The sequence below is a fragment of the Pteropus vampyrus genome, unplaced genomic scaffold (genome assembly GCF_000151845.1).
Source record: "Pteropus vampyrus isolate Shadow unplaced genomic scaffold, Pvam_2.0 Scaffold17, whole genome shotgun sequence".
NCBI classification, from domain to species: Eukaryota; Metazoa; Chordata; class Mammalia; order Chiroptera; family Pteropodidae; genus Pteropus; species Pteropus vampyrus.
The window spans coordinates 4,889,121-4,905,065 of NW_011888798.1; the positions used below are offsets into that span (position 1 = coordinate 4,889,121).

General features: G+C 30.8%; 1 protein-coding gene across 1 annotated transcript in view; it reads left to right on the forward strand.

Moving 5' to 3' along the window:
- Nucleotides 1–15,945, forward strand: part of LRP1B (LDL receptor related protein 1B) — a 1,708,438-nt gene that overhangs the window by 1,105,751 nt on the left and 586,742 nt on the right. Inside the window, exons 23-24 of the mRNA XM_011354519.1 lie at nucleotides 1,688–1,933; nucleotides 15,122–15,319. Coding sequence (XP_011352821.1) covers nucleotides 1,688–1,933; nucleotides 15,122–15,319 — 444 coding nt within the window. The remainder of the gene's footprint in view (nucleotides 1–1,687; nucleotides 1,934–15,121; nucleotides 15,320–15,945) is intronic.

Consider the following 15,945-nt stretch of genomic DNA (forward strand, 5'->3'; position numbering starts at 1 on the left):
TGCAAGATTCAATGACAGGTATAGGGTTAAAGAAAAATTGACAAGGGACTAACCATGCAAATATTGACATTAAATTTATATATTCCATTTTATATTTCAATGTGTATTTTATTTAGCCTAAATCTATGACTTAATTCCTCAGATAGAATCAGAAAGAGATACCTCAGTACTGAAAGAACAGTCGTGTTTGAATTAAACTAAAAGCATTGTAAAAAAAGTTTTTTTCATCTGCTGGGTATAATGACATTTCTTTACAGTAATTCTCTTGAAAAAGAATATCAATTGAAATAAAATGGGCCCAATATTTTAAAATGGCTGCTGTTTTAAAATGATTATGATTATGGGTGACCAAACATATTTAGAAGAAGCAAGAAATCTATTTTTTTCTAAAATAATACCGAACTTGAATTGAATTCTTAGAAAAATAAGTTAATGTAATTATTTTTTTTTCTTGTCACTATAACTTCTTTAATGGTGACAAATAATATGAAGAACAGTTGACCCATATAGAAGTTTAAACAGTATAGAAAACATTTTTTTTTAAACCTTGCATTTTGGTCCAATTTTTGAAATGTTTTTTCTGTAGACAGCAGGCAATATTTGAGGTATATAAGCACGTATTACTGTGATTTGCCAGTTATTAAACAACATTTGTTTTTAGCATGTCTCAAAATACACCTCCTAATTAAACAGGTTGATTATGTATGCCATCTTGAAATTTTTCCAGTTGGACTACGTTGTGTCTAAATTTGGCCTAAGTTGTGTGCCTTTGGACAAATGTGTTTAATTTTTTCATTCAACAAATATTTTTAACTGCTTACTCTATGCTAGGCACTGTGCTGTTATATATACACTGGTAAACAATGCATATATTGTATATCCTCAGCTACAATTTTTTGATGGAGTAGAATGATAAATAAATACCTAATATAAATTATAAACGCCATGAAAGAACAGTCTCTTTCTTTATAAACCAATTATATTATCCATGTAGTCAATACTAGTTATTTGTTATTTCAGCCAAAATACCATGCCAACATTTTAGGTGTATGTGTATTAACTGTTATGTTTCCATGGCCTCATTGAATTAATAATAATAATAAATATATAGGGTACAATATACAATTTACCTAAATTAAAAATAAATGGCTACAGCCAATCAAAGGGAAACTAATCCAGTCTCTATTATCATTATAAATCAGACTATAGCTATAGAAACATATGTTGATATTATATGTATGCATGTATATGCCTGTTTATTTACAAACATTGAGGTTAGTCAAATTTCCAGATCACCAATGTATGTGCATCTCTTTTGTAAGACCTCAACAACTGATTTTACATAACTGCTGAAAGGCTCAGTGTAATTGTTCTTGTAATAATAGAAACACTGAACTCACTTTACTTCTATGGGGTAAAACAAAGTGTACTCCAAAGTTTTATAGAAATAAAAATATTTTATTCCTGATTCCTATCATATAGAATTATATTTGAACATTGGATGAATGCTCTCATCATTTCTACTCCCATCTCTGAAAAAAAAATCTGAAAAGGCTGTCTCCTTTTCATCTTATCATCATTATATGCTTGCTCTAATTTTAGCCTTAGGGAAGTGAGTTCAATGATTAGTATTTAACTCAGTAAAACAATCGATAATGCTCTATAATCTGTTCTCCTCCTTTTATAGATGAGTGTTCTTTGAACAATGGAGGCTGTAGCAACCACTGTTCTGTTGTTCCTGGAAGAGGAATTGTCTGTTCTTGCCCTGAAGGCCTTCAACTCAACAAAGACAACAAAACTTGTGAAATTGTGGATTATTGTAGCAGTCATCTAAAGTGCAGTCAGGTGTGTGAGCAGCACAAGCACACAGTCAAGTGTTCATGCTATGAAGGTTGGAAGCTGGATGTAGACGGTGAAAGTTGCACAAGTGTTGGTAAGTCGATGTGTGTTTTTGCTGTATTTTAAAAATACCAAATGCTTTTTTTTTTGGGGGGGGGGTATGTTGTGTATCTATATTTACAAATAGATCTTGAGAAAAAAATCTTCCACCAAAAAAAAAATCCATCTTCAGAAAATTAATAAAAATGTTTAACTAATTTTAAGTCAAGTATTTAAGTTTAATGTGTCATTTTAGACCTCCAAAATCTTCTAGACAGAAAAATGTAATAACCCTTACCATTGCAATTCATCGGATTAGTTTTTCCTTAGATATTGTTTTATCAATGTTCTTCCAAGGGCCTTATCTTTTTATGCTCCAAAGCACTTTTATTTCTCTTTGCATGCTTTTTAGAACCCTCTAAATCTGAGTCCTGTCCCACACTTCAAATTGTGTTTCTACTACTTTTAAAAACAACTCTTTGCTCTGATGGTATTCATCTTTTAACTGCCCTTTCAGTCTGCTGATTCTCTAGGTCACATTTCACAGTGGGAAAAGCAGACCAAGGATATGGAATCTGACATCTGAACTCTAATTCTGCAGTTAGCATTCATTATATATGTGTCCATGAACTTTATTAGGGAAAATAGTATACCTTTATTTTCTTTAACCTCGCCCTGAAAGTTGCCATTTCTTCCAAATTGAATGTTTACCACAGACCAGTAAATATCAGCAACTATGATTGTCTCCAATAGATGTAGTAGACATATTCATATTATGTTAAAATTGTCAAGATCTCATAATATCACTTATGTTTAAGCTTTTAAAACTAAAAGTATTTCAATAATGGCAGTAATTAGATCTACTGCTCAATCTTATTATTGAATGCATTATTTTTTAAAAAACACATATATTACTATATCCAAGTGTTTATTGTTTAACATTGATAATTACATTTCAATATGTTTGATTCTTTTATTAATGTGTATTTTTTTCTCACTATTTTTTTACTATTTAAAACTTTCTGATAAAAGACACACAGACTTCATCAGATTGCTAAGAACCCATATATCGTAAACTTTTTCATTTTATTTCTTCTACATAAATTGTATTTTCCCCTCTTCATCTCTAAAAATTTTGGATATTCTTTAAGACCTACTAGCTCAAATCTTTAGTCTTTAATGGAGTTTTCTTCCAAATATTCTTGCTCTTCACTTATTTCTTCTTTCTATGTCTAGAATATATTGTCCATGAATAATGTGGTCACATTTTTAATTTGCTGTTTCATATTCTTATCTAGCTTCCTTTATTCCTTATCTCTCTGCTAAAATAATAATCATCTAGAAGTCAGAAATCAAGTTATAGATTTTTATCTTGTGTTTTATATAATATCCAACCAGTTCGGAAAAAATAATATGCAATAAAAACATTATACTTTTTCAGAGAATATTAAAATATTTTATTCTTTTATTTCGTGTTGTTTTGTGATTTTTCTCATGGCCATTAAAATTTAAGTCCTAAAAACATAAGATTGGCAAACATTTATTTGACTCTTTTTTCTCCATGAGACTTGAACAAAATAATTGGCATGAGAGGCTAAATATAGCAATTTGTTGTGATGATAATAGTCATTTTATTTATACATGTTTGGAGTAGAAAAAATAGATCGACCTTAGTCATATTTATAATCATGTTTTACATGAGAAATGGCTCCGTGTCTAGTTTTTGGATATGGATGACAAAATGATTGACATATTATGGTGTTTTCTACTGGATAAAATCAATAACATTCATATTCAATATTAGGATAATTTAATTTTTGAACAACAGTGACCAGGTGCAAAGATAACTCTTCTAATAGATTTGACCCCTTCTACACTCAGCTGAGAATGAAACAGTAACAGCGCCATAGAATCTCACTGTTAAAATTGCTTTTTTTTCACACCTGGCTTTGTTTATAATTTAAGAGAGAAGCAAAAGTAAACAGGCATACCTTGGAGATATTTAGGTTTGGTTCCAGGCCAGTGCAATAAAGCAAATATCTCAATAAAGCAAGTCACATAATGTGTGCGTGTGTGTGTGTGTGTGTGTGTGTGTGTGTGTGTTTTGGTTTCCCAGTGCATATAAAAGTTATGTGTACACTCTACTGTAGTTTAAGTGTACAATAAAATTACATCTAAAAAAGTACTGTATGTATATTTTATTTAAAATACTTTATTGCAAACCATCATCTGAGCCTTCAGCCAGTCCTAATCTTTTGCCAGTGGAGGGTCTTGTCTTGGAAGCTGCTGACTGATCAGGATTGTGGATGCTGAAAGTTTGAGTGGTTATGAATTTTCTTTTTAATTAAATTTTATCTTATGACATTGGCTAATAAAATTATGTTTCCAGTATAAATTCTATAATATATCATCTGTATATTGCATTGTGTGTTCATCACCCAGTCAAATCTCCTTCAATCACTGTGCATTTGACCCCTTTTACTCTTTTCTATCACCCTCAATAGGACGACAATACAGTTTTCCACATAGATTGACTCTTCCTTTCTCAATTTCTCTGTAGCATTAATACTGTTTGAAAGCATTTTATTCACAATAAAAATTTCTTCAAAATTATAGTCAATCTTTCAGACCCTGAAACAACTTTATCAACTAAGTTTATTTAATATTCTAAAACTTTTGTCATCATTTCAACAATCTTTACAACAGGAGTAGATTCCATCTCAAGAAACCACTTTCCATCTACAGCCATGCTATCCTAAACAAGCTCGATCCTGTCTGATCTCGGAAGTTAAGCAAAGTCAGGCCTGGTTAGTACTTGGGAGACCACCTAGAAGGATCAGGTGCTTCAGGCGTAAAAAATTAAAAAATAAAGGATTGTAAGCTGACAAGGTCCTTGTGAGGTCAACCAAGGGTTGTCTGGCCTAAAAAAAAAAAAATGGAAAAAAAAAAAAAAAAAGAAACCATTTTCCTGGCCCATTCATAAAAGAAGTAACTCCTCATCTCTTAAATTTTAATCATGAGATTGCACCAATTCGGTCACATTTTCGGGCTCCACTGGTAATTCTAGTTCTGCTATTTCCAAGATATCTGTGGTTACTTTCTTCACTGAAGTCTTGAACTTCATGATGTCACCCATGAGGGTTGAAATCAACTTCTTCCTAGCTCCTGTTAGTGTTTATATGTTGTCCTCTTCCCATGAATTACAAGATTTCTTAATGGCATCTAGAATGGTGAATTCTTTCCAGAATGCTTTCAATTTACTCTGCCCATCAAAGAAATCACAGTCTATGGAAGTTATATCATAACAATTTTTTTTTTTTTTTTAATAAGACTTGAAAGTCAAAACTATTCCTTGATTCATGGGCTGCAGAATAGATACTGTATTAACCAGCATGAATTTATTTATGCAGAATAGATACTGTATTAATAAACATGAATTTATTGTCCATCTCCATCAGAGCTCTTGAGTGACCAGGTGCATTGTCAATGAGCAGTAATATTCTGAAAGGAATCTTTTTTTCTGAGCAGTAGTTTTCAACAGTTGGCTTAAAATATTCAGTAAACCATGTTATAAACAGATATGCTGTTATCTAAGCTTTGTTGTTCAGTGTATAGAGCACAGGCAGAGTAGATTTAACATAATTCTTAAGGGCTCTCAGATTTTCAGAATGGTATAAATGTGCATTGACTTCAACTTAAAGTCATTAGCTGCATTGATCTTATCAAGAAAGTCAGCCCATCCTTTAAAACTTGAAACCAAGCATTGACTTTTCCTCTCCAGCTGTAAAAGTCCTAGATGGCATTTTCTTCCAATATAAGGCTATTTTTGTCTACACCAAAAATCTATTGTTTAGTGTAGACATCTTCATTAATTACCTTCTGGATAACTTGCTACAGCTTCTATGTCAGCGCTTGCTGCTTCACCTTGCACTTTTATGTTATGGAGATGGCTTCTTTCTTTAGACTGCATGAACCAACCTCTTGTAGCTTCAGACTTTTCTCCTGCAGCTCCTTCACATCTCTCTGCCTTCACAGAAGGCTGGTTTGATCCAGATCACTAAAAGTTTTGTTTTTGTTTTTTTTTCAAATCAACACTAAGGCTGCCTTATTTTCTTATCACTTGTGTATTCATTGGAGTATCACTTTTGATTTTCTTCAAGAACATTTTCTTTGCATTCACAGCTTGGCTACCTGGTACAAGAGGCCTAGCTTTTGGCTTTCTACATGCCTTTCTCACTATGCTCTATCATTTATAGCTTTTGATTTAAGTGAGAGATATTTGATCTTCTTCTCACTTGAACACTTAGAGGCCACTTTAGGATTACTAAATTGGCCTAAGTTTAATATTATTGTGTCTCAGAGAATAGGTTGGCCCAAGAAAGGAAATGAGATGGGAAATGGCTGGTCAGTGGAGAAGTCAGAACGCACACAACTTTCATCAGTTAAGTTAGCTGTTTTATATGGATGTGGTTCATGGGGTCTCAATACAATTACAAGAGTAACATGAATTATCAGTGATCACAAATCACCATAACAAATATAATAATAATGAGAAAGTTTGAAATATTGGATGAAATGCCAAAATGTGACACAGAGACATAAAGAACACAAATGTTGTTGGAAAAATGATGACAATAGACTAGCTCGGCTTAGAGTTGGTTTATAAAAAATGTGGTATCCTCAAAGCGCGACAAAATGAGGTTTGCCTATATTTTACCTTTAAAAGATAGTATGGAGCTTTTTCTTTTACATGAATAATTAAACCTGCTGGTAATTTATCTCTCCCTTAAACATAGAGCATACAAAATACCATTGTAAGCATTTATATTAGTATAGATACAGGTTTTGTTAGGCGATGAATATTATTTTTTTAATTTAAACCAAGTTTTATATACAAAAAATGATTTGTTCTATATTTCATTTACTTTATTTCTTTTTTGGAAAACCTACACCAGATTTATGATTCAATAAAAATTAATTGACTATTAATAATAGAACTTTAAAAATAAAATTTATTTTTACTTGCTTCTCTGTTTCTTATTTCTGTCATTCTTAAGTTGAGTCCCTAGTTTTAAAATGCGTCCTTCTTTCAATTGCAATACCTGTGCTTATTCTTCTTGACATTTCAAAAATAAAGAATAATACTTTTTATACTTAAAATTAGAAGCATAATTCTCCCATTTTTTTCTCTTGAATTTTCCTCTTTAGTTCTTTCATATTTTCTTATTTCTCTCAACTCTGTCCTTCCTAACTTCTTTATAATCTGGCTTTTGTTGAACTGATGAACTTATTTAATTTTCTATAGGTTTACACCTAACAAATTACTTGTTAAATGTAATGACTTTCATAAATACTGTTTTTATGATCATTATTTTTTATTTAACTTCTCTATAAATCTTATTTTTCTGGGTATCTCAATACTTTATTTCATCAGTTTCTTAAGCCTTTCCTCTTTAATACAAATATACAATTTATTAATCACCTTTCTCCTGAAGTATTGATTTATTTTTACTTAGGAACAGACAAGATATTAACTGCTGATTTCATTTCTTTTGTATCTCTGGTTTCTTTGCTGTTACCGAGGCAGTTCCCTTGCAAATCTGCAGCATATTTCTTTTATGGAAAGAACATCATGACATTCCTTTTTCTTTCCTCTTAGCCGAAATTCGAGTAGATTTTCCCACTGACGTTTTTCTTGGTTCTTATTCTCCAATTCTATTCCACCAGATATAATCAAGTAACCTTAAAATTAGTTGGCTAAAACATAGTCTTTCTTTTCTTCTTTAATTTTCTATAGTTCTCTCAGTCGTCTCAGTTTTCTTCTGGTCTTTAGGAATCCCAACCTCAATTTATCTTTGACCTCTCAATTTCTTTGCTCCTCATTCTCTTCATCTAGATAAATAGATGGATGGATAGATAGATTAGATAGATAGATAGATAGATAGATAGATAGATAGATAGATAGATAGATAGAGTTTATTTTCCTCTACAAAGGATTCAGCTATCTTTCTGCAACTCCGTAGCATGTACAACAGCAGAGCACAGAAATTACATATGCTGTAATGATGATGGCAGTCTTCTCTCTGACCTATTTGCTGTCTTCTTATTTCCTCAGTTTGTGAGAAGAATATTAAAACTTAAAGGAATACACATATTAAAAAGAGAGAAAGAAATTCAATTCTGCAAGATGAGTATTACAAGGAAAAGATGAGACATATGATAAAGAATAAAAATTGAAAGAAAAAGAATAAAGTAATAATAAGCAGATGGCTACCTTGGGGAATATGGGAGATCAAGGTGAAAGGATCCTGGGACTGAAACTGCAGGGGGGTTATTTCTTTGTTTATCTTAATAAAATAACACTTTACCATATCAATTTCCATCCACGATTTTAAAGTAGGTCTCTACTATTTATGAAAAGAAACTCAAATTCTTCAGTTTGCTAGTCAGGCAGGACCTTCTTTATTTTTGCTCATTTTATCTCTCCAATCTAATGTTTCATTATCTTCCACTGTGGGTTTCTAGTCCAGGAACATTATTACTGTTTTCACCATTAGTGATAACAATAAATGCATAATGGGACAGAATATATAATGTACGTTCACATATATTACTTCATTTTACCATCTCCTTCATTTACTCTGCTCTTTGTCTTCTATGACCTTTCAAGATGACAATATCTTCTACATTTTCTCTGGAAATTTTATTCTTATACCCTATTCAAAATGCATGATAAAGAATCAAGAGCTATTTATATAGAATTGTTAGTTGTAGTTATAATAACAATACCCTGAGAGGACTATAGAGAAACTCTTTTTCTTAGACAAGCCATCTACTGCTTTCAAATTCTGTCTTGTAAAAATCATTATGTGAACCTATAGTGGGTCTAAGAGAAAATTAATGAAAAGAGAATTATATATAGAAAACTACAGCTTTTTAGTGTTTTTCAAAAGCTACTTATGATATACTACATTCATAAACATGAAATTTGTCACCATAAAAATGTAAATTATAGTATCTTTTTTTTGTACATATCTCATCTCATAATATGCTAAAGCAGAAAAATTTTAAGCCACTTCTAAATTAAGACTGTGATGTGATTTAATCTGTTAAGTTCAGTCATTTATGAGGCAAAAGCTGGTGTGCTGGAAAAAATTGTTAGAAGACTATAAAAATTAATGACTCCTTCATATTTTTCTTATATTCATTCAAAATTAAGTTTGCCCCCCCAAGAACTGAATATATCTACATCAAAATTGGAATATACTGAAAAATTCTTCAGTGTGTTTTATATCGAAATATTTTATGAAGAGTTTTTTTTTTTTTTAAGAAAAAAAATTGTAAGACTTGGAACTTAAAATTCAGTCTTTATGATTTTCCATTAGTTTATGAAATTGCATATTAGATTATTCATTACAAATTTTTATTTTCTCAAAGAGGAAATACTAATTTAATAAAGCAACATAAATCTTAAAAGTAGAGTCTCTGAAGAAGATATAAGATTCAGAGTTCAAATATGAATTCAAATATTTATACTTTAGCTTTTTAATTTTTGGTAAACTGGTTTATTTTTGTCATGCATAATCAAGCAAATATTTATCAAACAAATTCTCAACACAAAATGACTATAATAAATATAAGAACTTAAAAAGCTTTGAACAGTTTTTGTAAAATACTCAATGCTATTCAGGTCGCTGTTCAGAGAAAATAAGATGTTTTTAATCACCTTTCATTTTATTATGGAGTCTTTTAAATATATTTGAACCCAGTGAAGAATAAAGTATTCACAGACAATACTTTAAAAGCAATGAAACATTAAATAACTTTGAAGCCCTCTGTGTATCTATTCCCCCATACCCAGAAATAGCTATTTGTGAAATTGGTATATCTTTTCTATCATTATAGTATATGTTCTTAAAAAAACATATAATATAACTTTTGGTTCAAGGGAATATACTTTCTCAAATGAAACATGAAAGTATGAGTAGTCAGTGATCTCTTAAATATTGCTATAGTGGACATATGAGTTCTCCTGCAAGGGAAAAAAATTATTTACAGTTTTTATCATAATGAATTACCTTAGTCAGCATATATGTCATGTCTAAACAATTCTTATTTTATTTATGAGTTTTTCTAAGAAGCTAGAAATAATTTCTTTGATTACTAGTTTAATTTTTATTCTTAAAAATGATTAATATTAATAGGAAAATGTATGTAGATGCTAAAAAAATTGTACCAATAAAGAATGAAGTGAATATTAGTTTCTCTTCCACTCTTCAAACCTAGTCACCTGTTCCCATGGCAGAGGTGGTAGCATTCCTTAATGGATCTTTCAAGAAGTATTCTATGATTTACCTTTATGTAGGCCTAGAAAAATCTTTTATTTTTTTTTAACTTAAATGGTTGCATAGTATGTGCAATGTTTGCATCATGCTGTTTTCGAAATGTTGGGAAGCATTTTCTGCTAGCACATGCATGTCAATCACATTATGTGGCCCCATAATATTATACTGTATTACTGTACCATCTGTTACTTATTCAGCCACCCACCGATAAACATGTATGTTGTTTTTAATATTTTGCTACTACAAACAATATCACAAAGTATTTTCTTGCTCATCTGACATTTTTATATGTAAAACTGTATCTTTAGAATAATTCCTTACAAATTAACTTACTTGGTCAAGGGGGATATGTATATATAAATTTTTGAAGTGTTGCCCAGTGGTTCTCAATATAGGTTATAACAGTTTATATTTCTATTATCAATATATCGGAGTGCTTTTTTTCTACACTTTAATCAATATAGTGGCTTATCAAACATGTTTATGGCTTTAAAATCCATTAATTATTTTAAGAGAGAAATTGAACACATTTTTTTATATTTAAAAGTTGTTTATACTTTTTTCAATGATTGTCTGTTTTATATACTCTGCCCATTATTTATTTGAGTATTTTTTCTTGTCAATGCATAGGCATTCATATGTATTAATAATTTAATCTTTTATTTATTGCAAATATTTTACCCAGTTTGTCTTTTCATCCTTTTATATTATTTTTGTCCTACAATTTTATAAATGCATATTAAACCTCATTCTTTTCTTTAGGTCTTCTATGATTTGTGTCAAATTCAGACAGGCCTTCCTCATTCTCGGGTTCTAAAAATAATTGTTCTGCATTCACTTCTAAGACTTTCATAGTTTCTTTTACTACATCAATTTTTTTAGGTCATCTGGAAATTACTTTTTATATTAAATCAGAAAATTTTCCAACTTAATTTCTTCTCCAGGTGTCCTTAATCCATCATATCTATCGGCTTTACAGTCAGTTATGAGTCAGTACCAAAGTATATTTCTATTGAAATAATAACATATTTTACTATCAGAGTTAATCAGTATTATGTATTTCGTCTAGAATTTTTTCTGGTCACACTTTCTTAATTTAATCTTTAGAATTAGCTAGTATTATTTTAAAGAATGGTATTTGTAAATTTTTTTTCATTCCAAGAAATTTATATATTAATTCAGGCAGAAGCAAGATCTTTGGCACATTATTTTTTTAGTTAATAATGCTATAAACTTTTTCATTTGGTAAAGTCTTTATTCCTCTCAGTGTTTTAAAATTTCTTTATATACTATTTTTATATTTTTAATGATTTTATTCCTAGATTCCTTATCTTTTTTTATTGTTGTTATTGCTAATGTACATTTGTTCTTTTTTCATTTGTCTTACCAGATACCGCAGTTTGTAGAAAGGCTAGTGATTTTTTGTTTAAAAAATCTGTAGTCAAGCCCTATTCTCACCCCTTGCAGCTGGTATTTACTTTTCCGTTTTCTCTCTGTGTTGTTTAGCCTTTATAGTGCATGCCTGTTTTCTCGTCGTTTTTGTTTATTTGTTTGTTTTTGTTTTCAGACCCTCCTTCTGGGTCTTAATGGTGCCAATGGGCTCATAGAAGGTCCTGAGACCAAGCTATTACTTCCATCTCATTTTCAAAAAAAGTGATTGTAGGGTTTGCCGCTTTGTTGTGCTACCTCCTTTGAAAACTGTGCTCTGCCAGCATTTATATAGATTATATATCTATAGCAGCAAGCATCCTCTCAGAAACTTTCTACGTTTTGAATGCATTCATTAGTCTTTCCTCATACTGTGGTATTTTGGTAATAGATGTCTTCCATTGTTAGTGAAAGTGGAACTTGCATTTCTTTTCTTTCCTTTTCTTTTTTTCTTTTTCTTTTTGGATTCCTTTTTTCGTCTGGTGTGATATCCAGAAGCAGCATCTCATTACCTTACAATTTTAAAACCATATGTCCTTTAGCAGGTATTAAATATAAATTTCTCTAGCAGGTAGCTGCTGCACTTGTAATTTAATACTTGACTAAGGGCAAACTATAAGCCAAAAGATAGGGGCACTGTTCAGAGCTGAAATTTTACTAGTTTTAGCACCTGTTAAGAAATATTCAATTTCCTTTTGATGTATCTTCATTCCTGCCTTTTCTCTTATGCAATATCTCTTTTGCTTATTCCTTTGAGTGATATTTGAAATGTAATATTCATAATATTTAAACATATATTTAGATATTACTAAGCATTCACACTTTTAATTATCAATTATCTTAATAACTCAGGATGTTATACATTTTATAATTAAAAAAACATTGAGGATCGGAGAGCTTAAGTAAACTTCTCAAATTTATACAGGTAGTTGGTAGCAGAGCTCTATCAAACCTGTATTTCCTGACTCTTAAGTCTATCATTTTGAACTATATATCACAGTAACCTCCATATTTGTATTTACTGTGATGATTTTCAGCTTATAAAACAAATTTGCAAACATTATTTATTGGATTCTGATAACAATAGTTGAAAGTAGGTTATCATTAATCTCATTTTACAGATAAGGACATTTAAATTCTAAAAAGATTTAAAATTTTTTTTAATGCAAACACTTGTTTCATAACTAGAGCAGAGAATCAAACAAGTGCTCTTGACCTAAAATTAGGTACCTGAAGGAAACTGGACTTTGGGTGGTAAACACACAATAGAATATACAGATGTCAAATTATAATGGACACCTGAAAATTATATAATTGTATTAACCAGTGTTGCCCCAATAAACTTAATTTAAATAAATAAATAAATAAATAAAAGCCTGCAAAAAAATAATGATAAACTAAAACAAAATTAGGTATCTTTCTTTTAAATGGCTGTATATCTAACACAACCATTTTCTTTACATTAAAAATGCTAAATTCTGGATTTAAAATTTTGTGAGTATTTGTTCTATTGGGAGCTATCTGGAATTAGGTATTTTGTACATTTGGTATCTTGTATCAGTTAGCTATTGTCACAGTAATGTTCAATAAACTCCCAATACTATATAATAACCACAATGCCTAAGTGATCACAGTACACATAACTTTTGCTCATAAGTTCTCAGGCCTTCTGAGCAGTTCATATGGTCTTGGCTGGACTTATACTATGCAGTCAGCTGCAGAGGAAGTAGATGGCTTTGCTGATCATGGCAGGGCTTTCTCTCACGCTAGCTATCAGCTTGTTTCTTAAGGTATCTTCACTTTCTCTTCACATTTATTCATTCAAAACACATTTAGTTAATGTGCTGGTCAGAGCCTCCTAAAGTAAATTTATATCCAGTGGGGGGAAAAAAAAAATGGCAGGTAACTTCCTTACCCCAAGGGTAGCCAGCCTAGATTTGCTACTTTCTGAATCTCACAGCTGTACTTAATAATTTCTTCCCTTGGTGTTAGTTGTTAGGGACATCATAATGGGCAAAACAATCGAGATCCCTTGATTTCATGGAGCTTATAATCCAGTGAAAGAAATAAATGACACACAAGTAAATATTTAAAATATATTTCAAAGAGAATAAATAGGCTATGGCGAAATAGAATAATGGAGATGGGGCTTTATTATGTAACTGATCAGGAAAGACCTTTCTGAGAGGATGAGATTAATAAGAACAGTAAACCTGATTGCAATGGACAGAAACTCAGCTCAAATTAAGTTGAATGGATAAATTCGTTGACTTACATATACAAAGTATGGAAAATGTGTAGGAGATTTGAAGGAAGAAATTATCCTTAGGGGTACTTGGAACTATGGATTTGAATGTCCTCTAATCATGGTCTCTCCCAAATAGTTCATTCTTAGTGACTTTTTTCTTTTCTACTGTAATACCAAAAATAGAATTCTTCAAACTACAAGGACAAGAACACTGGCAACACTAGCCTTAGAGATTTGTGACTTAAGAGAAAAAAAAAAAAGACTTGAAAACTCTCCCAAGTTTACAAACCTGTTGGCCTGGCTTAGATCTTACATCTGCTTCCTGGGACAGTCGGTGGGCAGGGATGATTATAGCAGCTCACATTCAGAGAATGTGTCTAGATTAGTAATAAGAAAATTGATTTTCCTAAAGGAAAGTGCAAAGAGATGGCACTAACATGGAAATGGGGGTAATCTTTGCAAGCCTGTCTCCCTCCCTCAAAATATATTCATCAAACAGAATTCATATCTAACTTTTTAGTGTGTCAAATAGTAATTAGTACAGAACTTGATCTAATTTGTAATTGATAACATAATTTTTGTAAGTTTTGGATATTGAAACATTTTACTTTTCTTTTGCTCAGGTATTGAAACATCTTTATTTCTGTTTTCAAAGCTTCTCCCTTTCTCTCCACCCAGGGCTGATCTAGGCTTAAAAACTAGGGGGAAATAGTGTAATCATGATTTTCTTGGACTGTGGAGAAAGCTTCCTCTTCACTCTTATGGAGACCACTTTCTAACACAGGCACAGCTCTTTTTATAGAAATCCTCTTGTTGGGTCTCTCTCCTTCATGGATCTGTAGGCATGTGATGACTACTAGCTAACTCTTAACAACTTCCATGGAGTTTCTAAGGTTTGGACTGCCAAACTCTAAGAAACTCTAAGAAAACATAAAATCTTCCGGTTTGTTTTCAAATTGCAATAGTTCTTGTATTCTGTAATCAGAATCAGGTGTATAAAAATCCAAGAAAGAAAAACACATTGATACTTTATCATTTAAATAAAATTAAGGTTTTTCAGTTTTTTCAAATTTTAGATTAAGAGAAACTGTTTTTTTAATGACAGAAAATTACATAATTAATTACACTTTTAAATGAGTAGATTTTTACCTCAAACATTTTATCCCACTTAACAAGTTGGTAAATATTTTCATAAGTTTATTAAAAATAAATTTAATTTCAGATTCATTTGAAGCATTCATCATCTTTTCTATTCGCCATGAGATCAGAAGGATTGATCTTCATAAAAGAGATTATAGTCTACTTGTTCCTGGACTGAGAAACACAATTGCACTCGATTTTCACTTCAATCAAAGTTTGCTTTATTGGACAGATGTTGTAGAAGACAAAATATACCGGGGCAAGCTCTCTGAAAGTGGAGGTACATGTGTTACAATGTTGACTTAATGTTTAGATTAATTTTTAACTGAAAATTCCAGAAAATATGTTGTAATAAAAAGGAATTTAGATTAATCTTTAGCCTCTGGTTCTACATCTCCTCCCTCATATATGTGATATCAGGGATGTCACATATACGTGTGAAGATATATTGAGGGAATGAAGTGGTGAAGGCCTGTGCTGTATATTCCGTTTTTAAATTATGGACAAATTCATTAATTTTTGGTGAAGAAATGTACTTTTAAGAAAAAATGACTGTCTTCTACATACTAGTGGTTATATTTTTGTGAGTTAAAATAGCTTTTTTAAATTTTGTTATGATGTCAGCAAAATTCATGAGTAAATCATGAAGAAATTTTTGCAAGCTATTAATATGAGCTAAATTTTTTTGCCATATTTTGATGTATCTCTTTTTTAACCTAGGTCTTTCTTAAGTGGCAAGACTTTGAGATAAATATAGTTAATATTTCTCTTGAAACTGTTACATCTATGTAATTATTTCAAGGGCCTGGTATTTCTATAAAATTCTAAATTCTTCCTTAAATCACATTTGCATTTTTTGAAAAATAATAAACACGCGATATAGTAATGATGGGTAAATTTGTGTCC